Source organism: Clavelina lepadiformis, chromosome 3, assembly GCF_947623445.1.
Source record: "Clavelina lepadiformis chromosome 3, kaClaLepa1.1, whole genome shotgun sequence".
In the NCBI taxonomy this organism is placed as follows: domain Eukaryota; kingdom Metazoa; phylum Chordata; class Ascidiacea; order Aplousobranchia; family Clavelinidae; genus Clavelina; species Clavelina lepadiformis.
Window position 1 is genome coordinate 2,272,639 of NC_135242.1, and position 26,366 is coordinate 2,299,004.

At 35.8% G+C, this 26,366-nt stretch overlaps 3 protein-coding genes across 6 annotated transcripts; all 3 read left to right on the forward strand.

Moving 5' to 3' along the window:
- Positions 1-703: 703 nt before the first annotated feature.
- LOC143448494 (organic cation transporter protein-like) lies at positions 704-5,213 on the forward strand. Its single transcript, XM_076948264.1, has 11 exons — positions 704-1,152; positions 1,294-1,456; positions 2,374-2,468; positions 2,791-2,894; positions 2,979-3,133; positions 3,210-3,378; positions 3,637-3,867; positions 4,118-4,332; positions 4,405-4,587; positions 4,678-4,816; positions 4,909-5,213. The coding sequence occupies exons 1-11, from the start codon at positions 973-975 to the stop codon at positions 5,012-5,014; spliced, it is 1,740 nt and encodes a 579-aa protein (XP_076804379.1). The 5' UTR covers positions 704-972; the 3' UTR covers positions 5,015-5,213.
- A 1,356-nt stretch (positions 5,214-6,569) lies between these two features.
- LOC143448490 (organic cation transporter protein-like) lies at positions 6,570-26,134 on the forward strand. 4 transcript variants are annotated; one of them, XM_076948259.1, is made up of 11 exons: positions 6,570-6,807; positions 6,949-7,111; positions 8,029-8,123; positions 8,446-8,549; positions 8,634-8,788; positions 8,865-9,033; positions 9,292-9,522; positions 9,800-10,014; positions 10,140-10,322; positions 10,515-10,653; positions 10,750-11,296. In XM_076948259.1, exons 1-11 carry the CDS (start codon positions 6,628-6,630, stop codon positions 10,853-10,855), a joined length of 1,740 nt encoding a protein of 579 aa, XP_076804374.1. In that variant the 5' UTR covers positions 6,570-6,627; the 3' UTR covers positions 10,856-11,296. The 4 variants fall into 4 exon arrangements, with proteins under 4 accessions (XP_076804374.1, XP_076804375.1, XP_076804373.1 ...); XM_076948260.1 differs by lacking the exon at positions 10,750-11,296 and adding an exon at positions 25,401-26,134 and having other exon boundaries at positions 6,573-6,807; XM_076948258.1 differs by lacking the exons at positions 6,570-6,807; positions 6,949-7,111; positions 8,029-8,123; ... (6 more) ...; positions 10,515-10,653; positions 10,750-11,296 and adding exons at positions 21,860-22,122; positions 22,247-22,436; positions 22,709-22,803; ... (6 more) ...; positions 25,089-25,227; positions 25,401-25,695.
- LOC143448491 (organic cation transporter protein-like) lies at positions 13,544-18,223 on the forward strand. Its single transcript, XM_076948262.1, has 11 exons — positions 13,544-13,797; positions 14,677-14,839; positions 15,098-15,192; positions 15,397-15,500; positions 15,595-15,749; positions 15,878-16,046; positions 16,244-16,474; positions 16,762-16,976; positions 17,071-17,253; positions 17,343-17,481; positions 17,557-18,223. Exons 1-11 carry the CDS (start codon positions 13,618-13,620, stop codon positions 17,660-17,662), a joined length of 1,740 nt encoding a protein of 579 aa, XP_076804377.1. The 5' UTR covers positions 13,544-13,617; the 3' UTR covers positions 17,663-18,223.
- Positions 26,135-26,366: the final 232 nt, after the last annotated feature.

The window sequence follows — 26,366 nt, forward strand, 5'->3', positions numbered from 1 at the left end:
TTTAAATGTTGATGAAAAAGTTTAAAAAAATACAAGTATAATTGGACAGGTTTCAAATTTTCAACCGAACAGGAATACAGAAAAAATAATTTGAAATCAGAACCAATAGACATTACGCAGTTATTATAAATCGGATTTTACAATATAAGTGATAAAGTGAAGTCTTAAGTTTTGGACACAAGTACAGCAGGGTTGTAACCAAGTCATTATTTCCTGACTCGAGTTAATTTGAGTTGTTATTCGAGTTAAGTTGAGTCAACTTAAACTGTACCCCGAGTTAAGACCAAGTCTTTATATGAAAAACTTTTCCAAAGTATTCAGGAAGCCAACCAAGTCCCAAAAGATTTGTACATTGATAAAGTTAAAAAGAAGAGTTGTAACCCTAACTCTCCAGTTACTCCTGCTCTGGCATAAATCTAACGCCAACTTGCCTCTTTGTGCTCTTCTCAGCTCCAGGTTAGTCTTTTTCTAATTTTTGTTTACGTTTGGTTATTTAATTATATTTAAGGCCCAGAAGGTAAATCGGTTCTTTAAAGGCATTGCATAGATCGTTTAAACAGAATTAGTTGATTAAATTATTTTGATGAAGAAATTACGTACGTTGTGCAAAATTACCGGCTGAAGTGGGTTCTTTGAAATTATGAGATGCATGCTGCAATGTTTCTCCGAAACCAGGAAACTGTATAACGCCTATATCCAACGCCAATTATAAAATTCAGTTTGGCAGCCTATGCTCTACCAAGCACCGCATTATGTATAAATTTCAATGTAAAAAGATGGATAAAGCAAAGAGAAGTCTATAAACAAGTTGGCCTTAAATCAAAGAATAGTTGTGAGTAAGTAGGCTATTCCAGAGAAAGAAGTTTTCTATGATATACTGATGATGTGTTACCAAACATGTATCGCAAATTTTCTGCTAATTGTGACGAAGTTTTTAGCAACCAATAACTAATTATTATCGGTTGTGTAACAATGAACTTGAAAGAACTTCTCCAAAGCAATGATTTCGGTTATTATGAGAAAAGACTCTGCTTCTTACTTTGCCTATCAGCAATCCCAAACGCTTTTCCTGCGCTTCAAAGTTTGGTCAACCAATATGTACCACCTTATAGATGTGATGTGTCATCAATTGTGGATAATGTCAAAAACGAGGTAAATAATAAATATTAATTCTCTCTAACAGTATCATTTGTTTGAAATATGGCGGTTGTTGAATACTTATTTCATGTTTGAGTTTCAAGTCTTAATTTCTCATATTTGCGCGTTTTTACTGTATTGCGTTTCTCAAATAAGACGTTGCCAAGAGAGATCGAAATTGCCTCAGATGATCAGTGGAAGGAACATCTCTTGAATCTTACAATTCCTTACGAAGAAAATGAAGCCGGAAACTTCAAGAGAAGTTCCTGCACAAGATACAACGTGTCGTTGGAATATCTGCAAAATTTAACCAATCACAGTAAGAAAAAATTGATACCAAATCTTTGGCAGTGTTTTGCGTCGAACTTTCAATTATTTTGTGTTTTGTGGCCCATGCGTGCCATATGTTCTTGCCCATTCATGTTTTTTACTGATCTATGCTATCTTGTAAGTATTGTTCAGGTAAGTTTGATTAGAGCTATGTTTCAGATACGTATAACAAAGTCATTGTTCCTTGCATTTTGATGGCGTGTTGTAACTCCATTTAATATTCCACAAAATTTTGAAAGATAAAACTCCTTGCTCTGGATGTAAGATCATGCTTTCATGATCGCTAAAGCTTCGTCTGTTTTCAATATTGCTCCAAAATGGTTGCTGCTAATTGGGGTTGTCACATAAATTCAATACTGGAATCTATCTCAACACACTGTAGTTAGGTCTTATTTTGTGTCATTTATTTTAGATTTTTCGAGCTCTTTCCATTAATTTCAAAACATTTTTTTGCTCCAACTATAAAACTCATTGAAAACACGGCTTCAAGTAATACGTCAAGTTATAGTTATACGTCTTGCGACAACGCTGACTCTTTGAGTGTAGGATGAAATCTCAATTACTTATTGTTAACGTCAGTTAGCCAAATGCGATAAATTGTGAATCGAATTTCAAAATTTCATTAAAGTATCATAATTGCAAAATGTGCAGCGCAACGTACTTCGATCAACATAATGCGAATATTTGCTGATTTTAAGTTTAACCTATCGTTAGTTAAAGACTGACACTATCATAGAATATTCTAGAACGAAGTTTGGAAAACGCTCACATAATTACGTAATTAATCACTTTCGACAAAATGCGTATTAGTAAGTTTAATACTAACTGTACTCTGTTGAATCGGGCAACCTCAAAAAAAGCAAACAAAATATGGAAAAATACAATGCAATAAAAAACTATTTTTAGACTTGGTGCTGACAGAAGAAATAGTTCAGCACCAAGATGTCGCGTCCTGCTCAAAATTTCACTTTGAAGGTGTAGAAGTCAGTGCGGTCACTGAAGTAAGTAGAATCGTTGTTTGTGAAGTTGAAGTTTAAAGTTTTGAACAAATACTGAGAACTGAGAGGACGTATCAAGCATGTGTTAATTTAGAACCGATGAAAAAGATTGATAGAAATTTGTGGAAAACCTTCTTCAAATAAGCACAATCGTAATTTCAGAACAAGTTTTAATTATTTCTTAAACGCCGTTTCTAAACTGATGTGTAACATTGACAGTGCTGCAGCCACTTGACAACACAAAGTGGACAATTGACAATTTATAAATTCACCGTTCTTTAAGGTGGAAAGATTTTCATAAAATTATTAAAAAATATCTTTGCAGTTTGGGTTTGTTTGTGATCAAGCTTGGCAAAGACCATTTTTTCTTTCTATGTTCATGCTGGGAATGCTGTTTGGCGTTATATGCGGAGGAATTATATCGGACTGGTATGAACTTATGTTTCAGAATGAGTGTAATAAAGTTGTACGTATAGTTCATATTCAGCAAACTACAAATGTTTGTGGGTTTAGGTTTGGTCGCAGATTGACTTTCTTGTTGTTCACTGCGCTGCAATTCATTGTCTCATTCGCTACAAGTTTTGTCACAACACCAGCTCTGTATGGAATTCTGGTCTTTCTGAACGGATGGACCAGTCTTGTCAACTATTGTGCTGCAGCATTGCTTGGTAACAGCTCATGGTGACCATAATTGTTAAAAGTTTCACAAAGTCTGAAAGAAATAATTATATTTTCAAACAACAGGTTTTGAATTTGTTCTTTCTAAATACCGATCTTTCGTTTATTTTGTCATTGGGGCTGGAAGCGGAGTTGGGTTTATGTTGCTTGGGCCGATAATGTACTTTGCTCGTAACTGGAGATGGTTTATGAGGGTCATAGGATTGGTTGGAGTTCCATACATTGCTTGCTATTGGTAGGACAATTTTGAAGTTTCTTGGTTATTGGTCGGATATTACTTTTTGTTATCGTGCGAAATAAGCTTTTATAAGTTATCCTGAAAATGAGGATATATCGGCCAAAAGTTAGAAAACTCATTTGAGCTTCTATTTCACTCATTGCACCGACATTACGCATAAGAAAATTTAATTTTTATGTAATATTTGCAAATATAATGTTTTCAAAGTAAACTTCAAGTTAGTAACTTGACCATTTCTTGCCCCTTTCATCACAGGTTGATTGATGAAAGTCCATTGTGGTTGGCTGCGAAAGGAAAGGACGAAGAGCTTGAGAGAGTGCTTCGAAAAGTTGCCAGGATCAACAAACAGAAGCAGAAGAGCAAAGAAGAAATCAAAAAACTTCTTCCATCCGAAAATGATAAAGCCCAGACTTGCTTCAAATCTATTTGTGAAATAATATCGAATTGCACGATGATGGGACGCCTTCTGGTTGCCGGATTTTCATGGTAAAATGTTATATATAGAACTTCTGCATATAAGATACGATGTTTACGCTTGTAAATACTGTGCTAGATTCAATTGAACACGCTTACAAAAATACTTAAAGTATATATGAACTGTGACCAGAATGCAGAACATATACCATTGACACAAAGTTCACTAGCTTCATAATGAACTAAATTGTGTAAATCCAGCAAGAAAAATGCAATAAAATATACAGCAACAAATATATTTTGTTTAAAAATTCTACCCCAGGTGCGTTGCAAGCATGTCTTACTACGTCGTCGCTCTTAATAACAACAATCTGAGTGGAAACCGGTTTGTGAATCTTGCGATAAGCGGCTTAATGGAGATCGTAGCTTTAATTTTATTTTACGTCATCGTGGATTCGTTTGGACGAAGGAAATCTTACATGACAACAATGACGTGTTGCGCAGTTGGCATTGCTTTGACCCCGTTGGCAGCGATATGTAAAAACATAACATTGCTTTGTTTGTAAAAGTTTCATAATCAAATTATCAGCTCTTCGTTTTGTATTGAAGGGGGAGACCAGCTGGTGATTGTTCTTTCCATGTTTGGAAGAGTGACCACCAGCATCGGATTTGCGATCGTCTATGTCTACCACGTGGAACTGTTTCCGACACCTACAAGACAAACGGTGATGGGAATCTGTTCTGCTTGTGCTAGAATCGGAGGAGTTATTTCGCCATATATTTTGCATGCAGGTTTTCATTTTTATTTTATCCTTTGTTATAGATTAATTATCTGTTCAAATTGCTATTTAATTATTATTAAACTTTATTACTTCCGCAAAGGAGAGAATGGTGACACCGTTGCTCCATGTCTCGGAATGGCAGCTGTCATACTTCTCTCGGTCGCATCAAACGTCTTCTTACCTGAAACACGTGACCAACCACTCCCACAAAACATGGAGGATGCTTTGAAAATGAAAGGGTGAGGTTCGCTTTCGATTTGATTAAATAAGAAGTTTATTTTAAACAATTATTGTTTGCAATATATTGTTGATGATTTGCTTCTATTATTAGATTGCTGCTTGCCAGTCATTGCTGTGGAAGCGCTACAAATGCAAAGAATGAAAAAGAAAAGCCTTCGTCTGGAAGCGGCGTGAATCGTGACGAAACAAACATCTAGTCCAATAGTTCTTGACCTTTTTATCTTATTAACTTTCACGCAAGTTTTTCGACTGCAAATTTACCCCCACAAAATAGTCGACCTTCGCCTTCAAGTGGATGAATTCCATGAAACAATGCGAACCTTCGAAGAAAAACCAATGGGATTATCGTGTCCTTTAACAACTTTATCAATAACAACATCTAACATTTTTAGCTAATAGTTTTACAGAGAGACTATTTCACCAGTCCAGATTATGTAAGTCACGCAGTCCACATTTAAATATAAGCGGTTAGGTTACGAGAATGCATATGCTAAAAGTTGATTTTAGCTATCTAGGGTTTAATTGGAGCTAGATTTAGATTTTTTAGGTTAGGTTTAGGTTATTATTGTGCAACATGTAAGTTAGGTTAACAAGAAATTATAAAAAATAGATTTGAACGTACGATTTTTTCCTGTGAAATATAGTGACAGCCAACTTTTATCGTTTTAGCTGTTGTTTTTAAGTATTTAATTAGTAAATTTACTTCTTGGATAGGTGGAATTTACCGGAAAAGGTAAATATACTATGTTTTTGAAAACTACTGATCCAGTCCGTGTTACCGGACAACATCTTTGAAGAAACATTTCAGTTTAAAAACTAAACAAAAAATCGTCATCACTTTAATTGTTGATGAAAAAGTTTAAAAAAATACAAGTATAATTGGACAGGTTTCAAATTTTCAACCGAACAGGAATACAGAAAAAATAATTTGAAATCGGAACCAATAGACATTACGCAGTTATTATAAATCGGATTTTACAATATAAGTGATAAAGTGAAGTCTTAAGTTTTGGACACAAGTACAGCAGGGTTGTAACCAAGTCATTATTTCCTGACTCGAGTTAATTTGAGTTGTTATTCGAGTTAAGTTGAGTCAACTTAAACTGTACCCCGAGTTAAGACCAAGTCTTTATATGAAAAACTTTTCCAAAGTATTCAGGAAGCCAACCAAGTCCCAAAAGATTTGTACATTGATAAAGTTAAAAAGAAGAGTTGTAACCCTAACTCTCCAGTTACTCCTGCTCTGGCATAAATCTAACGCCAACTTGCCTCTTTGTGCTCTTCTCAGCTCCAGGTTAGTCTTTTTCTAATTTTTGTTTACGTTTGGTTATTTAATTATATTTAAGGCCCAGAAGGTAAATCGGTTCTTTAAAGGCATTGCATAGATCGTTTAAACAGAATTAGTTGATTAAATTATTTTGATGAAGAAATTACGTACGTTGTGCAAAATTACCGGCTGAAGTGGGTTCTTTGAAATTATGAGATGCATGCTGCAATGTTTCTCCGAAACCAGGAAACTGTATAACGCCTATATCCAACGCCAATTATAAAATTCAGTTTGGCAGCCTATGCTCTACCAAGCACCGCATTATGTATAAATTTCAATGTAAAAAGATGGATAAAGCAAAGAGAAGTCTATAAACAAGTTGGCCTTAAATCAAAGAATAGTTGTGAGTAAGTAGGCTATTCCAGAGAAAGAAGTTTTCTATGATATACTGATGATGTGTTACCAAACATGTATCGCAAATTTTCTGCTAATTGTGACGAAGTTTTTAGCAACCAATAACTAATTATTATCGGTTGTGTAACAATGAACTTGAAAGAACTTCTCCAAAGCAATGATTTCGGTTATTATGAGAAAAGACTCTGCTTCTTACTTTGCCTATCAGCAATCCCAAACGCTTTTCCTGCGCTTCAAAGTTTGGTCAACCAATATGTACCACCTTATAGATGTGATGTGTCATCAATTGTGGATAATGTCAAAAACGAGGTAAATAATAAATATTAATTCTCTCTAACAGTATCATTTGTTTGAAATATGGCGGTTGTTGAATACTTATTTCATGTTTGAGTTTCAAGTCTTAATTTCTCATATTTGCGCGTTTTTACTGTATTGCGTTTCTCAAATAAGACGTTGCCAAGAGAGATCGAAATTGCCTCAGATGATCAGTGGAAGGAACATCTCTTGAATCTTACAATTCCTTACGAAGAAAATGAAGCCGGAAACTTCAAGAGAAGTTCCTGCACAAGATACAACGTGTCGTTGGAATATCTGCAAAATTTAACCAATCACAGTAAGAAAAAATTGATACCAAATCTTTGGCAGTGTTTTGCGTCGAACTTTCAATTATTTTGTGTTTTGTGGCCCATGCGTGCCATATGTTCTTGCCCATTCATGTTTTTTACTGATCTATGCTATCTTGTAAGTATTGTTCAGGTAAGTTTGATTAGAGCTATGCTTCAGATACGTATAACAAAGTCATTGTTCCTTGCATTTTGATGGCGTGTTGTAACTCCATTTAATATTCCACAAAATTTTGAAAGATAAAACTCCTTGCTCTGGATGTAAGATCATGCTTTCATGATCGCTAAAGCTTCGTCTGTTTTCAATATTGCTCCAAAATGGTTGCTGCTAATTGGGGTTGTCACATAAATTCAATACTGGAATCTATCTCAACACACTGTAGTTAGGTCTTATTTTGTGTCATTTATTTTAGATTTTTCGAGCTCTTTCCATTAATTTCAAAACATTTTTTTGCTCCAACTATAAAACTCATTGAAAACACGGCTTCAAGTAATACGTCAAGTTATAGTTATACGTCTTGCGACAACGCTGACTCTTTGAGTGTAGGATGAAATCTCAATTACTTATTGTTAACGTCAGTTAGCCAAATGCGATAAATTGTGAATCGATATTCAAAATTTCATTAAAGTATCATAATTGCAAAATGTGCAGCGCAACGTACTTCGATCAACATAATGCGAATATTTGCTGATTTTAAGTTTAACCTATCGTTAGTTAAAGACTGACACCATCATAGAATATTCTAGAACGAAGTTTGGAAAACGCTCACATAATTACGTAATTAATCACTTTCGACAAAATGCGTATTAGTAAGTTTAATACTAACTGTACTTTGTTGAATCGGGCAACCTCAAAAAAAGCAAACAAAATATGGAAAAATACAATGCAATAAAAAACTATTTTTAGACTTGGTGCTGACAGAAGAAATAGTTCAGCACCAAGATGTCGCGTCCTGCTCAAAATTTCACTTTGAAGGTGTAGAAGTCAGTGCGGTCACTGAAGTAAGTAGAATCGTTGTTTGTGAAGTTGAAGTTTAAAGTTTTGAACAAATACTGAGAACTGAGAGGACGTATCAAGCATGTGTTAATTTAGAACCGATGAAAAAGATTGATAGAAATTTGTGGAAAACCTTCTTCAAATAAGCACAATCGTAATTTCAGAACAAGTTTTAATTATTTCTTAAACGCCGTTTCTAAACTGATGTGTAACATTGACAGTGCTGCAGCCACTTGACAACACAAAGTGGACAATTGACAATTTATAAATTCACCGTTCTTTAAGGTGGAAAGATTTTCATAAAATTATTAAAAAATATCTTTGCAGTTTGGGTTTGTTTGTGATCAAGCTTGGCAAAGACCATTTTTTCTTTCTATGTTCATGCTGGGAATGCTGTTTGGCGTTATATGCGGAGGAATTATATCGGACTGGTATGAACTTATGTTTCAGAATGAGTGTAATAAAGTTGTACGTATAGTTCATATTCAGCAAACTACAAATGTTTGTGGGTTTAGGTTTGGTCGCAGATTGACTTTCTTGTTGTTCACTGCGCTGCAATTCATTGTCTCATTCGCTACAAGTTTTGTCACAACACCAGCTCTGTATGGAATTCTGGTCTTTCTGAACGGATGGACCAGTCTTGTCAACTATTGTGCTGCAGCATTGCTTGGTAACAGCTCATGGTGACCATAATTGTTAAAAGTTTCACAAAGTCTGAAAGAAATAATTATATTTTCAAACAACAGGTTTTGAATTTGTTCTTTCTAAATACCGATCTTTCGTTTATTTTGTCATTGGGGCTGGAAGCGGAGTTGGGTTTATGTTGCTTGGGCCGATAATGTACTTTGCTCGTAACTGGAGATGGTTTATGAGGGTCATAGGATTGGTTGGAGTTCCATACATTGCTTGCTATTGGTAGGACAATTTTGAAGTTTCTTGGTTATTGGTCGGATATTACTTTTTGTTATCGTGCGAAATAAGCTTTTATAAGTTATCCTGAAAATGAGGATATATCGGCCAAAAGTTAGAAAACTCATTTGAGCTTCTATTTCACTCATTGCACCGACATTACGCATAAGAAAATTTAATTTTTATGTAATATTTGCAAATATAATGTTTTCAAAGTAAACTTCAAGTTAGTAACTTGACCATTTCTTGCCCCTTTCATCACAGGTTGATTGATGAAAGTCCATTGTGGTTGGCTGCGAAAGGAAAGGACGAAGAGCTTGAGAGAGTGCTTCGAAAAGTTGCCAGGATCAACAAACAGAAGCAGAAAAGCAAAGAAGAAATCAAAAAACTTCTTCCATCCGAAAATGATAAAGCCCAGACTTGCTTCAAATATATTTGTGAAATAATATCGAATTGCACGATGATGGGACGCCTTCTTGTAGCATGTCTGTCATGGTAAAATGTTGTATAAGTACAGGATGTTCTGCGTGTAAACAGCAAGGTTTACGCTGCTTAATAACGTTTTGCTTTCAGTAAGATCTGCAGCAAACTCTATTTAGTGTTTACATGATTGCAATAGGAATTACAACTGCGATATAAAGCATACTATTAATGAAACATTAAACTATGATTATAACAATATTCAATACCAGCATGTTAATGTTTTCAATAACAGTCGTATATTGCGGTTCTGTGTTCTTTTTGCAAAGAGTTTCTTTAAATTTTATTCCAGGTGCGTTGTAAGCATGTCTTACTACGCCGCTGCTCTTAATGCCAACAATTTGGGCGGAAGCCGATTCGTAAACGTGTCGATAGGCGGAGCCATGGAGGTTGTGGCTACCGTCATATTCTACGTCATCGTGGATTCGTTTGGACGAAGGAAGTCTTACATGATAGCAATGACGTGTTGCGCAGTTGGCATTGCTTTGACTCCGTTGGCAGCGATATGTATATAGGCGTTGTATTATGAAATGTATAATGTAAATTGTGGATAAAAAATCATCTATAATTTGTTTGGTTTTTCGGTTAAAACAGTTTCCAAGACTCAAAACCTAAACTATTTGTTTTATCAGGGAGCGCAAAATTGGTGATTGTTCTTTCCATGTTTGGAAGAGTGACCACCAGCATTGGTTATACGATCGTCTACATCTATCACGTGGAACTGTTTCCGACACCTACAAGGCAAACAGTGATGGGCATCTGTTCTGCTTGTGCTAGAATTGGAGGAGTTATTTCGCCATATATTTTGCATGCAGGTTTATCTTAATAATTGTTTTTTAAACATGTATAAATAATTAAATGTTTTTTAAACATCCGTTATTTTAGATTGTCTGTTCGAATAAACACAATGATCTCTAACCTTACCCTTCTTTTTTGCTTTGTTATAGATTAATTATATGTTCAAATTGCTATTTAATAATTTCTTAAACTTTATTACTTCCGCAAAGGAGAGAATGGTGAAATAGTTGCTCCGTGTCTCGGAATGGCAGCTGTCATACTTCTCTCGGTCGCATCAAACGTCTTCTTACCTGAAACACGTGACCAACCACTCCCACAAAATGTGGAGGACGCTTTGAAGATGAAAGGGTGAGATTTGCTTTAAAATGTTTTGCTTCTATAGTTTATTTTAAACAATTATTGTTTGCAATATATTGTTAATATTTTGCTTCTTTAAATTATTAGATTGCTATCTACCAGTCATTGCTGTGGAAGCGCAACAAATGCAAAGAATGAAAAAGAAAAGCCCTCGTCAGTCTGCAGTTTGAATAATGTGGAAAAAAACATCTAAATAATATTATAATAACTTGATGACGTATAAATACAAAATATTGCAATCGCTGTCAGCGGTCCTTTTGCAATATACAGTACGAAAATTATCAAAAACTCTTTTCGAATACAGTATAACTATGTTATTCACTCAAATTACATAGAATTGTGGATACTTGAAAGTTACAGTCGCGATTGATAGCTGCGTAAGATAATATGTTACTTAACAAAGTGAGATAGAACTCACACGCCTAATTGAACAATAATAATAAACTTTAATTTTCATTAGTTCATGTATACAGTAGGTCTATTTGCCAGCCAGCAAAGCCAGCAGAACCATACCAGACTATGTTTATGATTTGAACTCATTTCTGAAGACCGGACTTACATTAACTGAAACCTCACACAGGCTGGTGGTGATATCCCAAGCAATACAGGAGTATGTGAAACAAAAATTCAATAGGCGTTTTATCGCTGTCGACAATTTCTCAAGACTTCCCAGTATACCGACAATTTTTATGTAAGTCGATATTAGTCTGGTACAAAAAGATACAGAACGTGAGAAACGTTCTTTGCCCAAACAAATCTCTCCCATTAAGGAAAACAATTAGGTTAATTACTAATCAAACTTGAACGCCGTAGTGTTTGGTGGCGCAGGTATGCGACGGTGTGAATTTAATTTAATTGAAGAACTACTCTGCTCTGGTTTCTGTGAAAGATTTTCTCTTGTTTGCAAGAGATTTATTTAGTTGCTGATAAAACTCAGAGATGCAGTTATAGCTCTAAGCATGAACACCTTACTTACTTACTTACTTACTTATTTACATACTTACTTACTTACTTAATTACTTATTTACTTACTTAATTACTTAATTACTTATTTACCTTACTTACTTACTTACCTTACTTTGTGCGGACATCGCTTACACTTGCTCGTAGGTAACAGCGCAATGGATTAAAGGTAATCGACACTACAAGCGACAGGAAAATATGATAAAACCAACTGTTTCTTTCTGGCAGATATGTCTTATATTTTAATTGAAACCTTTTGCGGATGTTGAAAGAGTTAATGATTACCAAGAAACTGAACACATTTTCAATTATCGTTCGTTTCTATTATCGTGTTATCGTTAAGTTGCTTAGGGTTTAAGTTTGTGTCAAGTATCCGCCCAGAACAAAGGCCATAGACTTATATCGACAGAACAAACAACGGTTTCATAATATCAGCTTCGAAACCAATTCTTCGCAAAAAAATTAAGTGAAACTTTTGTTGTATACACGTTCAAAATTATTTCAGAAGTTACATAAGATTCAAACATGTTAAACTTTATTTATTCGAATGTTTTCAAGTTTCATAGCGGTCATAATATGTTTGCGTTTTAAAACTAAAGAAATTCGATATCATGGTATCATAGTATACTTATTAAAAATCTGATCATAATTTGCCCATATCGAGGTATTTCAAGTCAATACAGACAACACTTTGACTGCTAGTTGAGAAAGGATTCAAAACGCTTTCTTTCATCATAAACGTGCAAAACACTTTTCCTTTATTTTAAAAATTGGTCAACCAGTATTAGGAACTTCATCTACTATAACAATTCGGTTTGTCTATAGTGTGATTTTTATCCGATGAAGAAAGACTTTTATCTTTTTGAAGTGAAGTAATAAAAAGGGTTTTGTGTGTTAATTTACGACCTGCTCAAGAATGCTCGCTAGAGCATGTTAAATCACATTAAACGAAATCTACCAGAACGATAAAGTTCAGTTAGTTTCAAAATTCCGGCTGAGTCGACATGCGACGACATCTGAGTTGAAACGCATATTATGAACAAAATATTCTTATAACATATTTCTTTTGTGTTATTTTCTCTAACCGTAGAATTGGTGAAACTCCAGGTTGAACAGTACTCTAGCTAATATATAACATATTTTTAATACACCATAAAGAGAGTTTACTTAATTATTTAACACCTTTTGTTAGTAGATTTTTAGAACATAAATGACTAGTTGGTTTCGTTGGAAGAGTTAAGTTTTGTAAACAGACCTAAGCCGCCTGGTGCAAAATGCTTTCCGGAAATGAACAGTTTCCAGAATAAGCATGCTGTTAATTCAGAAACGTTTCCGAGAAATCAGGAAACCGTAAAATGCCTGTTGAATTTTGAATCAAAAACATAAAAGATGGCTTTGCTCTCAGTACCAGCTTATATTTTACAGGGACAAAAAATTAGTAAGTATGAAAGGTTGAAAACGTTGCATTATCTGAAAGGATAAAAGGAGGGTTGCAAGAAGGCTCGTAAAAGAAAGAAGCATAAAAAAGAAGGCTGTCACTATTTCACCAGAAAAAACGTGCGTTCGAAGCTATTCTTCACAGTTTCTTGTCCTAAATGAAATGTTATAACTTATAACATACTAACCTAAACTTAACCCCGAAATCTACCTTCTAATATACATAGACCGTCAATGAAACCTTAAATAGTTAAAACCCACCTTTTTTAATACTCATTCTCCTAACCTAGCAACCTAACAAACTGGCTAACAACGGGCTGCGTGGCCTACGTACGGTGAAATAGTCACTTCGAAAAAAGAATTTGACAAAAACAGTACAGCAGATTTAGATTAGACACAACAATAGGAAGCGAGATTATATAGATTATACTAAGGTAGACATTTGAGATTTTTCAAAAAATCGTAATAAAACTTTAGCTCTTTGTTTTAGCTTTTGATCATTTCCTGTAGTTGTTGATATAGTGGTTGAAGCCAATAATTATCAGTTGTGTAATAATGAATTTGAAACAACTTCTCGAAAGCAATGATTTCGGTTACTATGAGAAAAGACTCTGTTTCTTACTTTTGCTATCAGCAATCCCGAACGCTTTTCCTCTACTTCAAAGTTTGGTCAACAATTATGTACCACCTTATAGATGTGACGTGTCAGCAATTGTGGAGAATCTGAAAAACAAGGTGAAAGTTTTACCGCTTGTTTCGGTGACTTCTTCTCTATATACTATATTCTCTATATCAGGGGTGGCCAACCAGTCAGAGACTAAGAGCCTCACTTCTTACTGTGTTAACCGCAAAGAGCCACATCATACACATTATGATTTATGATGCCTTTTCTTATTACGTCATAATACTGCACCAGATATTGTTTCAGTTTCATCATCTTTATTCTGGGTCGAAATATTATGTAATCAGTCATTATTTAGCAAATATCAATTGAACATTAGCCAGTAGAGATTACTTTTCTGTATTATTTATCTGCCTAAAATGGGTAAAATGTGCTTTCTTTCAGGGGGTTCAATATGAACGAAAGAGCCGCATAATACCGGGCAAAGAGCCGCGGGTTGGCCAGGCCTGATCTATATGAATAAATGATTTATCCAAATTAAATTTTGAGAATGTGTTTCATTCCCTGTCATTCTTTAAAAAAAGGTTTTAATAATAACCTGTATTGCTTTTCACTTAAAAGTGGCATTTGCAAGCAGAAAGGGATTCAATCCAGAATACCAAGACATTGAACCCAAGCAACAAATATCCTCTGTTTAGTTCACTGAAATTTTGAGCCCAACAGTCCGTGAAATTAGTTCCATTTAGCTTCGTTACCTCAAGCCAGCGGCGCTTCGTGCTCTATTTTTATAAACGTTTCTCGGCTAAAAAATATTTCAGGGTAAATGAGAAGTTATGGTGATTTCTATGGGTTCATGTATTGTTTGGTTTAGCTTCATTACTATGGCCCGGGATTAATATTTTAATGAGTTAGGCTTAATTTGTTTTTGATTTCTGAGATATAACCTATTTTTATCAAATCACTAACTCAGATTTGCTTCTGATAATTTTTAGACAGCGACAGGGAAGATCGAAATTGCCTCAGATGAGCAGTGGAAGGAACATCTCTTGAATCTTACAATTCCTTACGAAGAAAATGAGACTGGGAGTTTCAAGAGAAGTTCCTGCACAAGATACAACGTGTCGTTGGAATATCTGCAAAATTTGACCGAGCACAGTAAGAAAAAATGATTGTTTACTTTTTATTTTGGAAAGTTAGTTCCATACTGTAGTTTTGCGCTTTATTGCCAAATTTCACTATTTTTGCTTGGAGTATCAATCATTCGTTAATTTTTGTTTATCAGTATAGACCTAAATGTGCGTGTGTGTGTGGGGGTTAGAGGGTGAATGGGGGGGAGGGGGGGCGGCTGGGGGCGTTCAATTGTAAATGTCATAAAATAAAATACCTCATAAAGAAAACGTCCTGTGCTTTAAGGTTTTATGCAACCGATGAACACAATTAATGAAAATGACGTCATTCCATGCGCAAAGTTTCACTTTGAAGGTACAGAAGCGAGCGCGGTCACTGAAGTGAGTGAAATCTTTGACAGCTACATTTTTATCTCTTTAAACAATCTGTTACAGAAAATTTTACAGCATAGAATTTATACTGATTTAAAATGTTTACTCACAATGTTTATGCGGTAGAATACGGTTTAATCGGCTAACATGTAGCCGACTGGTTCAATCAAAAAATTAAAAAAGAAAAACTAACAAAAAAATTCACTTTCACAGTTTGGATTAGTTTGTGATCAAGCTTGGCAGAGACCATTCTTTGTGTCGTTATACATGCTGGGAATGCTGTTTGGCGTTATATGCGGAGGAATTATATCGGACTGGTAAGAAATTATATTTCTATAATATGTGAGTTGTTAAAGTTGTACTTAAAATAGGACTATGTGCGATGAAAAAAACTTATGCTTGTGGGTTTAGGTTTGGTCGCAAATTTACTTTCTTGTTGTTCACTGCGCTGCAATTCATTGTCTCATTCGCTACAAGTTTCGTCACAACACCAACTTTGTACGGAATCCTGGTCTTTCTGAACGGATGGTCAAACCTCGTGAATTTTGGTTCAGCCGCTTTACTGGGTAAGCTTCTAATGTTTTCGGCAAACTAGAAATTAATTTCAAAACCACTAATTCTATTATGCAGACATTAGGCAAACATCAATTGGCAAAATCGCGAACGTTGATTCTGCTGTTATTATAAACATTAGGTTTCGAGTTCGTTCCCCCAATCCATCGATCTTTTGTCTATTTCGTTCTGGGTACTGGATTGGGTCTTGGAGTTACGTTGCTTGGTCCAATAATGTATTTTGCCCGCAACTGGCGGTGGTTTATGGGTTTCGCCGGATTGATTGGAATCCCCTACATTGCTTACTTTTGGTGGGTCCAGCCACAATTTATGTTGGCTGGATAATATGAAAAATACTTTTTTGCCACAATGTGAAGTGTATGTTGTAAACGTTTTGATGGTAGCTGCCTGCAAGGAGAGATGCTTAAATCAAGAATGCTAAATTTGCTATGAATTACTCTTGATAGCTTCTAGCATTTCGTTGCATCTCCTGCTCCTTTCATCACAGGTTGATTGATGAAAGTCCTTTGTGGTTGGCTGCGAAAGGAAAGGACGAAGAGCTTGAGAGAGTGCTTCAAAAAGTTGCCAGGATTAACAAACAGAAGCAGAAAAGCAAAGAAGAAATCAAAAAACTTCTTCCATCCGAGACAGATGCTCCCAAGAGTTGCTTCAAAGCCGGGTTGGAAATATTATCGAATCGTGTGATGATGGGACGCATCCTAATTGCCGGTCTTTCATGGTAAAATTTTATATAGTTATAGTCGCCGTTCTTTCGTAGTAAACTGCCATGCATAATATAAACTTGTGTACACTATGTGAGCCTACTAAGTTGTGGTGGTAACATGTACGCTTTGTTTTCCTTTGCATAAGTTTTAAGTTGTTCCTATGTCTTTATTATAGGCTATGCTATGCTCAAGGCATAGAACATTAAAATCGAAAATTAAACAAGAAACCATTCATACGTAACAATCAAAGTTTGACTTATGATGCAAATTACTTTGTATAGCGCGTCAAACTGCTTTCCAGGTGCGTTGTAAGCATGTCCTACTACGTCATCATTTTCAACATCAACAATCTCAGTGGAAATCGGTTCGTGAATGTGTCCATAAGCGGCGCCATGGAAATTTTGTCTCACGTTATATTCTACGTCATCGTGGATTCGTTTGGACGAAGGAAGTCTTACATGATAACAATGACGTGTTGCGCAGTCGGCATTGCTTTCACCCCATTGGCAGCGATATGTATAAATAATGAGAAATCTACATTAATTTATGTTTTGTGTTATAAAGGATAAACTCTTCTCAAATCAGTCTCAAAACTAATTTATATTGACAGGGAATAACATTCTTGTTGTTGTGCTTTCAATGATTGGTTTGTTGACATCTGACATGGGGTTTGCGATCATCTACGTCTACCACGTGGAATTCTTTCCGACACCTACAAGACAAACAGTGATGGGGATCTGTTCTGCTTGTGCTAGAATCGGTGGAATTATTTCGCCATATATTTTGCATGCAGGTTTGCTTCTGTTACTTTGCTATTAGGTCATTTGTTTATCCAAAACTAGGAATTTAAAGTCAAACTTACATTTGATTGCCCTTACAAAGGAGAGAATGGCGAAACCGTTGCTCCATATCTCGGAATGGCAGCTGTCATACTTCTCTCGGTCGCATCAAACGTCTTCTTACCTGAAACACGTGACCAACCACTCCCACAAAACGTGGAGGACGCTTTGAAGATGAAAGGGTGAGGTTCGCTTTCGATCAATTTATCATCCTTCAGTTTGTAAACATAAACATAAGATAAGAGTATATTTGTTAGATTGTTGCCTACCAGTTTATGCAGCACTGACAAAAGTGAAGAGAGAAAAGAAGCAAAGAAATCTCCCCCAATCAGTAACTTACATCTGTCGGAGACAAACGTCTAGCTCTTGTCACCATCTATTTGCTGCAATTTCAAGTTGACACTTTTCTACAAGAGACCAAATAAATATCTGCAAATTTTATCATAAATATAACTGTTGTGAGGCAATAATTTTGAACGGATCGGAATGCCATGAAGTTACTTTATAAACTAATCAATGCTAAAGTGCTTTGTCTATTACATAACATTTATAAATAAAAAGATATGGGGAAAAGTCTGTAAATAGAACTTGACGAAATCCTCCCCATCTTCCCCAAAGGTTCCTTCCTTTGTGAGAAAATTGGCTTCCATTGAAAAAGACTCTACTTGACGTCACGTCTAAAACCCTTGTGATCGATTATCTGTTATTAACTGTTATTTGTCCATCGCTAACATTATCTTGGTAATCGAATGTTATTTAAGTAATATCAGCATTTGCGAGTAGATATCTTTCGCTTTGGGTAATCGGTTGATTATTATTATACGATTGTTAAGGTAGCAAGGACATACTTTTCAATCAAGCAGTCAATTTTTAAGATATCAAACTACCAAAAAATAAAAATATTCGGTTTATTGCTAATAAATTTTCTATTAACCCAAATATTTTGTTTTTCTGTCTTATGTAACGATTAACATTTATCAAGGTAGAATTAATTTGATTGCAAACTAGCCTACTTGACGGTTTGGCACGGCCAATAAAAAAAGATTAAATAATTGGGTTGGATGAAGACTGTACCGTCATTCAAGCATTATCTATTGACACAATATCATTTCGTTAATGCAGAAAATAATTATGAGTTAAGCGAGAAACAGAAACAACGTTAACAAACCGTTGTTATAGAAGAGGTAGCCTGCAATAAAGTGTTGGAAAAGTTAAAGTTTATGAACGTTTGTTTACGATACGTTTAAATTGCTGCCCTGTCCTGCCCTTGTTATATAATTTATGCACAACTTGCCGTAGTCAAAAGCTTTGTTTTACTTTTTTGTATATTGACGTTTCTGTAAAAATGTTATGAGTTGGTTTGAAATTGTTAATAACGCTTTGGGGCTTATCAGTTATCACCCAAGCACCGGAAAGTGTATGAAACGTAATCCATGAATTCGTAACAATAGTCCACTCAGAGTTTTGAAAGTGAGTGAGCCATTAGTTTAACATTTACTCGATTACTTGGCTGATGTAATCGCCTCAACTCTGCGAGCAAAACAAAAGGTTACGCATAAAAAGTTTAATTTCTTCAATTTTCCCAAATCCTTCGACTTGGAATCTTTTCAGTGTACACTGGTAGACCGCGTTAGGTTCGGGTTTTATACCATTTCCAAACCGAGCTTCAAATAGAGCATAAACAGTTGATTGATTTTGGTGAACAGCCTATTACGCTGGCCTATAAAAAGGATTGCCGTCGGTCTGGACTAAAAAATAAGGACGACTAGGAAACGAAAGATACTACTCCAGTGCACAACAGGAGAAGGCAACCAATGTTCCTAAAAAAAAAAAACAAGACACTATTTGCATGTTCTTAATTTTAGTATCTCTTTGGTACAAAATGGCATACTAAGAGGGGTCGAAATGCCCGAAATAGGAACCTCTGCCCTAAAAATAAGACAAAAATATGGACGCAAGTGAAAATAAGGACGTTTCTTAGAAAAAAAGACAAAAATATTTTTACGACACAAACCTTCAAAATAAGGACGGCATGGCAACCCTGCTTATAAACCGTGAGGTGCAAAATGCTTTCCAGAAAACAGGAATTGGTGCAGTTTCCGGTATAAACACATGATTAACTGATAGGCTTCCGGGTAAATAGGAAACCGCAAAGCGTCAGCTGAAAATAAAACCATAAAGCATGAAAGTTGATAATGCCGTTAGCATCAGCTAAATTTATTTTCGCAGACAAGAAAATTCGAGATGTGGAAAAGTCTATAGAAATTAGGCATCGTTGTTTATAACGAGGAGAGGTATATTTGCAAGAAGATTCGTCAAACAAAGACGCAAAATCTGTTGCGGCAAAAATTGAAACAACCGATTTAGAACCGGCAGGTAAAGGAACTGTGTGTACTAACCAGGGCTTTTAAGGCAAGGCTTTTCAGTAAATTAAAATACTTCTGTTTCTTTATCTTAAGTTTGCTCCATACTTGTTGATTAATTTGTTGAAACTGAATTTATTCTGTAAAAAACTTCTCGGAAGCAAAGATTTTGGTAACTTTGAGAGAATCTCGGATTCATTCTTTTGTTATCGACAATTCAAAACGCTTTTCCAAAAGTTCAAAGTCTGATTAAGATCTATACACTACACATTACCTTAGGCTATAAATGTAATGCGTTGTAGGTCGTAGTCAAGTCATTTAAATTTTAAGTCATTTCAAGTTATTTCAAGTCATTTCAAGTCGTTTCAAGTTATTTCAAGTCATTTCAATCATTCAATCAATCAATGATTTTATTTTTCGTCAAAAGCAGCGGTGGGGAAGAAAACTTAAGCCATTCGTCACTAACACGCGCCAATGAACAGGAAAAAGTGATAAAGCCGAAAAAAGCTCAAAACGAGCTCGAGGGAAACAACGTTAATATTAGCTGGTAACAACTAGCAAGTCATTTCTTTACATAAGCTTTGCCGTTTATTTTGTAGACGCTTCCGAGAAAACAGGAAGTCGTAAAACGCCTGTAGAAAATTTTATCATAAGCATGAAAGTAGGGAATGCTGTTAAAGTTAGCATCAGTTAAATAAATTTTCGCAACCAAAAGAAGTGATTATGGGTAGAAGGCAATTGAGACATTAGGTTATCTCAAACGAGAACAGATAGATTTGCTAGAAAATTCATAACAAACATCAGAAGCTAAAAATAGAATAAGACGCAAATAGAATATCCGATTAAGAGTTGGCGCAACAACAGAAAAGAAGTTTACATCTTAATATTATCTACATTCTACGCTATGTGTGGCCGACCCTGTACACAGTCACAGCAAAACGTGGCGTACAGTTGCACTGTTTGTTGTAGAAACTTAAAATATGGTGACTTTTCCTAAAAAGTGTTCGGCTACCTGTCTATGATTGTTTTATAAAGTTTGATTTTGTGATTTTTGAGATATTGTCACAGTTTTATACTTTTGCTCCCTGCTGCCACTGTGAGCGCATTGAAGCGTATCGTTTTCGTTTAATCGTTCACGCGCAACTTACTCGACTGACTATTTCTCTTGTGTTCTCTTCTCCCGTTCAGCTGGTTTTCCTGGCAGTTAAGCACAACGGGAGCGCGGCGTAACAAAGAAAAGCTTCTAGAAATGTATCACTTGTAGAAATACTTAATTTACACTAAAATGCATTTTCTTTAGTTTTACAATTATCCTGTATACAGGAAGCCGGGTGTTATTGCTACTAACCTGTAAAAATCCAATCAGTTTACGACGTATAATTTACGAGTAAATAACGATTGAAAATTTGTTAAAATAGTAATGTCGCTCACCCGGTTTAGATGGGGTTCGCTAATGTCGGCTTTCGAGGCTTTCCAAAAAATCATAATTGATAAAAGTATTCTCTTTTCTTACAATGGTTAAATTTTAATTGGTAAATAAACTGGATACTGGCACTTATTTACAGTACTAGAAAAGGATTTATACTTATACTTTTTCTAGTTATACTTATACATGCAAAAATGATTTATGCTACATTTATGTATATACCGCCGTGTATATTCTTAAATAATTTAGCAAATGAATTTGAATTTTCGTTAGTTTTTAGGGCACATTTTTGTTTGTTCAAGTTTGTGTCCAAGTAAATGCCGACAAGGTATTTTCATTATGACGTAGCAATGGGTTCAGTGTTGCCCACTATTGCAATTTCATGTTGGGGAGGGTTTGAAAACGTTGGAGATTAGTAAGAGAGGAAAATAAAAAAACGTTCAAAATCGCTAATCTAGCCTTCCTTCATTTATCACAATTTCGTTTAGTGAGCACTGTACGAGAAAATCATTGATAATTGCATATTTTAGTCAGCGTTTGCATTGGGTCGTTAAGACATGTTAAATTTTGTACGAATCAGTATTCCGGATGCCTGTTCGAAACAACCTAGTTTCGTAATAATCTTGCCCGATACAACCTGATCATAGCAACCAGATACCACAACAATGAAAGGTCAAGGACTCAGAGGCTCAAGTAAAATTTCAGAAATTTCTTCATTGCAAAGTCCAGTCTGGTAATGAATGGCAACATTACACCTATATTTAAGTTACTGATGATTATATTCACAGGTCAATTAGAACAACTGGTGTAATATAACTGTTGTAACCTATTGAATAGTAAATATCTGATTTCTACTCCACGTCATAATGAATCTGAAAAAACTTTTACGAAGCAATGATTTCGGTTACTATGAAAAAAGACTTTGTTTCCTGCTTTTCTTATCATCTATTCCAAATGCTTTTCCTTTACTTCAAAGTTTGGTCAACAATTATACTCCGCCTTTTAGATGTGATGTGTCATCAATTGTGAATAAAGTAAGCACGGAAATATAAAAGTTTTTCACTTGTAATAAATACTAGTAAATAAGCTCTCTATAAAATTACAACACCCAGTTCACGTCGTGTTTTTGGCTTGAACTAAACTGTTTTCTATTTAAAGCTGTTGTTTCCATGCCTTGCTTTAAAGGAAGCAGCAAAAAATGCCGAAACCTTCTCAGATGAGCAATGGAAGGAACATCTCTTGAATCTTACAATTCCTTACGAAGAAAATGAAACTGGAAACTTCAAGAGAAGTTCTTGCACAAGATACAACGTGTCGTTGGAATATCTGCAAAATTTGACCAATCACAGTAAGGATTGTCGCGCCTTTTAAAAATAACATTATTTCAATATACTCTTGCTGAAAATTTAGGGTCATCTCTCTGGGCTTGCGTAAGTGGATTTTTGTGGGCGTAAGGTTGATTAGTTAGATGGTATTTGCGTGGTGTTTTCGTAGCATATTAATCTACCTCCAACTCCTGTAATATGTCATTACTTAGTTTTACTACGTGGTGTGGTTCAATTCAAAACTACTTTTCTACATTTACCCGAGTTAATACGCCCTCAATCAACCTATTTTAAGGTTATGTACCATCAGAGGACTGGTTTGAGGACCAAACTACTGTGTCCTGCTCAAAATTTCACTTCGAGGGTGTAGAAACCAGTGTAGTAACAGAGGTAAGCAAGTACCAAGTTGAAAAGCAGAAATTTGGTTCTTCTTTGTGGAAGTTTACTTTTATTTTTGTAAAATAGTTTTTGTAAATAGTTTGTACATGCTACACTATGGTTCTATACGTTATAGGATGAATTTTACTTAAAAGCTGACAAACTTGGTAAAAAGATCAAAGCAAACATTCCAAAAATAGTATTAACCATCACATCTTTACAGTTTGGATTAGTTTGCGACCGAGCATGGCTAAGACCATTTTTTGTGTCTGTTTACATGCTGGGTTTGACGGTAGGAGTGCTGTGTGGGGGCATCGTCTCAGACAGGTATAAAGTTTTAATTGTTTCTTATTAGAATTAAAGTAATTAAGACCAGACGTGAAATTATGTTTCATCAAGCGGCACTTCAAAGTTGCCCAGTTCAACTCAAAAATAAGCATTTTTGCGCAGATATGGCCGCAAATTTACATTTTTGTTGTTCACTGCTCTACAATTCATTGTCGCATTCGCTACCGGTTTCGCCACAACACCAGTTTTCTATGGAACTATGTTATTCTTTAGCGGATGGACCAATCTCGTGAATTATGGAGCAGCAGTATTGCTTGGTACTGAGATGGTGATTGGTAGTAAATTGCGCACCACTCTAAGTGTTAAGCGATGAAAAAAAGACAAATTCATCAATAAAAGCATAATGATAAAACCACATTTTCTATGCGATGGCACTGAATATATTTACATGCATCCATTCTGAAACAAATAGGTTCCGAGTTCGTTGCTTCAGAATATCGATCTTTCGCTTATTTTGTCCTCGGCGCCGGATATGGTGTGGGAATCACGGTGCTTGGACCGATAATGTACTTTGCTCGGAACTGGCGCTGGTTTATGGTTTTCACGGGGTTGGTTGGAATACCATACATTTCTTACTATTGGTAAGAAATTTTATGTCTTCGCTATATTCGATAAATAAAAATAAAACGCAAACATATGAGGTAGGCTATGATGTAAATATAGCCTACACCCAAAATGACGAGGCCAACGGCATCCTGGTCATATGATATGAACAGTGTTTTCGGAAATGAAGCCGAAGTACCAGGAAAAGGTTGGAAAATAAAAACGCTTGTGTTTAAATCGAATGAGACTTTTGGTAGGTTTCATATAACGCATTGTGAGTTTGTAAAACATGTTCGAAAATTCATGAATAGTTTGGTTTGGTCAAGTTTAGCCTACATTTCTTGCCCCTTTCGTCACAGGTTGATTGATGAAAGCCCGTTGTGGTTGGCTGCGAAAGGAAAGGACGAAGAGCTTGAAAGAGTGCTTCGAAAAGTTGCCAGGATCAACAAACAGAAGCAGAAAAGCAAAGAAGAAATCAAAAAACTTCTTCCATCCGAAAATGATAAAGCCCAGAGCTACTTGAAAGCAGGCCGGGAACTTGTGCTGAATCGCACGATGATGGGACGCCTTCTAGTTGCCGGATTTTGTTGGTAATTGAGATGTTATGTGAACAATAAACTTAAACAAATTTTTTCTGTATTAAGTTTTGTAGATTAGGTACTTTCTGGTTTCAGCGACACAAACTTAACAGAACGCAAGTTTGCTTTATCTACATCATATAGACAAAATATATAGATATCGAAATGTCAAAATATTGGTGTTCAATTCAAGAATAAAATTTATTTAACAACACTTGAGATGTATTCACTTTAACAGGTCTCATAACTTGTTTTCCAGGTGCACCGTAAGCATATCATATTACGTCATTATTTTAAACGCAAACAATCTCACTGGAAATCGGTTCGTGAATGTGGCCATAAGCGGCGCCATGGAAATTCTGGCGCTCATTGTATTCCATGTCATCGTTGATTCGTTTGGACGAAGGAAGTCTTACATGACAGCAATGACGGGTTGCGCAGTGGGAATTGCTTTCAGCCCATTGGCGGCGACCTGTAATTATGAAAAAAGAAACTCACGTTAATATATTGAAGGGAAAGTGTTTCAGGATTTCTAATTTCAAATTTTTGTTTCACAGGGAACGCACACCTAGTCCTTGTCCTCTCCATGTTCTGCAGATTTACGACTGGCCTCGGATTTGCAATCGTCTACGTCTACCACGTGGAATTCTTTCCGACACCTACAAGACAAACGGTGATGGGGATCTGTTCAGCTTGTGCTAGAATTGGAGGAATTATTTCGCCATATATTTTGCATGCAGGTTTGCTTCTGTAACCTTGCTTTTAGGTTATTTTTTATACAAAACTAGGAATTTAAAGTCGGACTTATATTTGGTTGCCCTTACAAAGGAGAGAATGGTGAAACCGTTGCTCCATGTCTCGGAATGGCAGCTGTCATACTTCTCTCGGTCGCATCAAATGTCTTCTTACCTGAAACACGTGACCAACCGCTGCCACAAAACGTGGAGGACGCTTTGAAGATGAAAGGGTGAGGTTTGCTTTTAGTTTAACGACGAGTGCTGTTTAAGTTAAAGCAGGAAAATGCTTATAATGTGTTCTGATAAATTGTGCATGTTTTCAGACCTTTAGTAACTTCTCAGTCCTTTACTAACAAACATAACTGAATGGTATCAACTAGGATTACTAAATGTAATCTTTCAGGTTGCTACCAACTATTCGTTGCAACGGTGGAAAAGAAAAAAGCGATAGACAAAGTGTCTCCTCATCAATTAATTTGAGTCGGGCCGAGGCAAAACTTTAACTCCCTCTCTGTCGATCAAAACTTCTCTGATTTCTCCGCAAGCAGCCTATGTACAATGGCAGATAAAGGATGTTGGCTCCATACAGTATTTATTAGCCTACATTAGCATGTGTATCGTTTGTTTGTCTTTCATAGGCCTATACTAGTATACTTGAACCTTACGACAGACAGAAAATTAAATTAACATTCACTAAATTTCTTGCAATCTTTAAAGCTATGCTGAGAATGAACTTTAGAATCTCAACTTCATTTTGGACAGAGACGATTGCCTACGGACAGGGCAAGGCTCTTCCACTATCAAATATTCCTCTTTAAAAATATTGCGTCTAGATCCAACTTGTGAAATGGCAAAAGAACCGTCCTACTGAACAGAAGCAAGGGTAGCGGATGAATCGGTCAACAGCATTACAACAATAGCGCCGCTAGGTGTTGAACACGCGCCGCATGGGCGACATTGGTTTATTACACGTGCTAGTCGCTTCCAGCAACTACTACCTTAATTTTAACTGAGCACGTTTCAAGCTCTTTCGGCTGTCACTTTTTCCCGTTCATTGGCCCATGCTAGTAACAGCTGACTTTGATCTTCTCTTCCGCACCGCGCTTTTGACAAAAATAAAATGGTTGAATTATTGCGGGCCCAGCACTTTCCCAATTTCATCATGACCATCTCCGAAAACGGATTTGAACCGAGCTTGCGTTGCCATGATTGGTTTAATTTTTAAGTAATTAGTTTCAGATACAAACAGGTTCGTTGTTTATACATGGGTTTCATTGCCACGAAAACCGATGTTTTTCAGTGCTTCTTCCATCACAGTTAGCCATTTGAGAAATAAAACTACCAAGTTTTAGTGCGTAGTTTTCTGTTG

Bases quoted from the DNA above. Each gene is read 5' to 3' on its own strand.
- LOC143448494 (XM_076948264.1), top strand. From the start codon at position 973: ATGAACTTGAAAGAACTTCTCCAAAGCAATGATTTCGGTTATTATGAG. The intron at 1,153-1,293 runs GTAAATAATAAA...TTCTCAAATAAG, and splicing joins TGGATAATGTCAAAAACGAG to ACGTTGCCAAGAGAGATCGA. The intron at 3,379-3,636 runs GTAGGACAATTT...CTTTCATCACAG, and splicing joins CCATACATTGCTTGCTATTG to GTTGATTGATGAAAGTCCAT.
- LOC143448491 (XM_076948262.1), top strand. From the start codon at position 13,618: ATGAATTTGAAACAACTTCTCGAAAGCAATGATTTCGGTTACTATGAG. The intron at 15,501-15,594 runs GTAAGAAATTAT...TTGTGGGTTTAG, and splicing joins GGAGGAATTATATCGGACTG to GTTTGGTCGCAAATTTACTT. The intron at 17,254-17,342 runs GTTTGCTTCTGT...GCCCTTACAAAG, and splicing joins GCCATATATTTTGCATGCAG to GAGAGAATGGCGAAACCGTT.
- LOC143448490 (XM_076948258.1), top strand. From the start codon at position 21,955: ATGAATCTGAAAAAACTTTTACGAAGCAATGATTTCGGTTACTATGAA. The intron at 22,437-22,708 runs GTAAGGATTGTC...ACCTATTTTAAG, and splicing joins GCAAAATTTGACCAATCACA to GTTATGTACCATCAGAGGAC. The intron at 25,001-25,088 runs GTTTGCTTCTGT...GCCCTTACAAAG, and splicing joins GCCATATATTTTGCATGCAG to GAGAGAATGGTGAAACCGTT.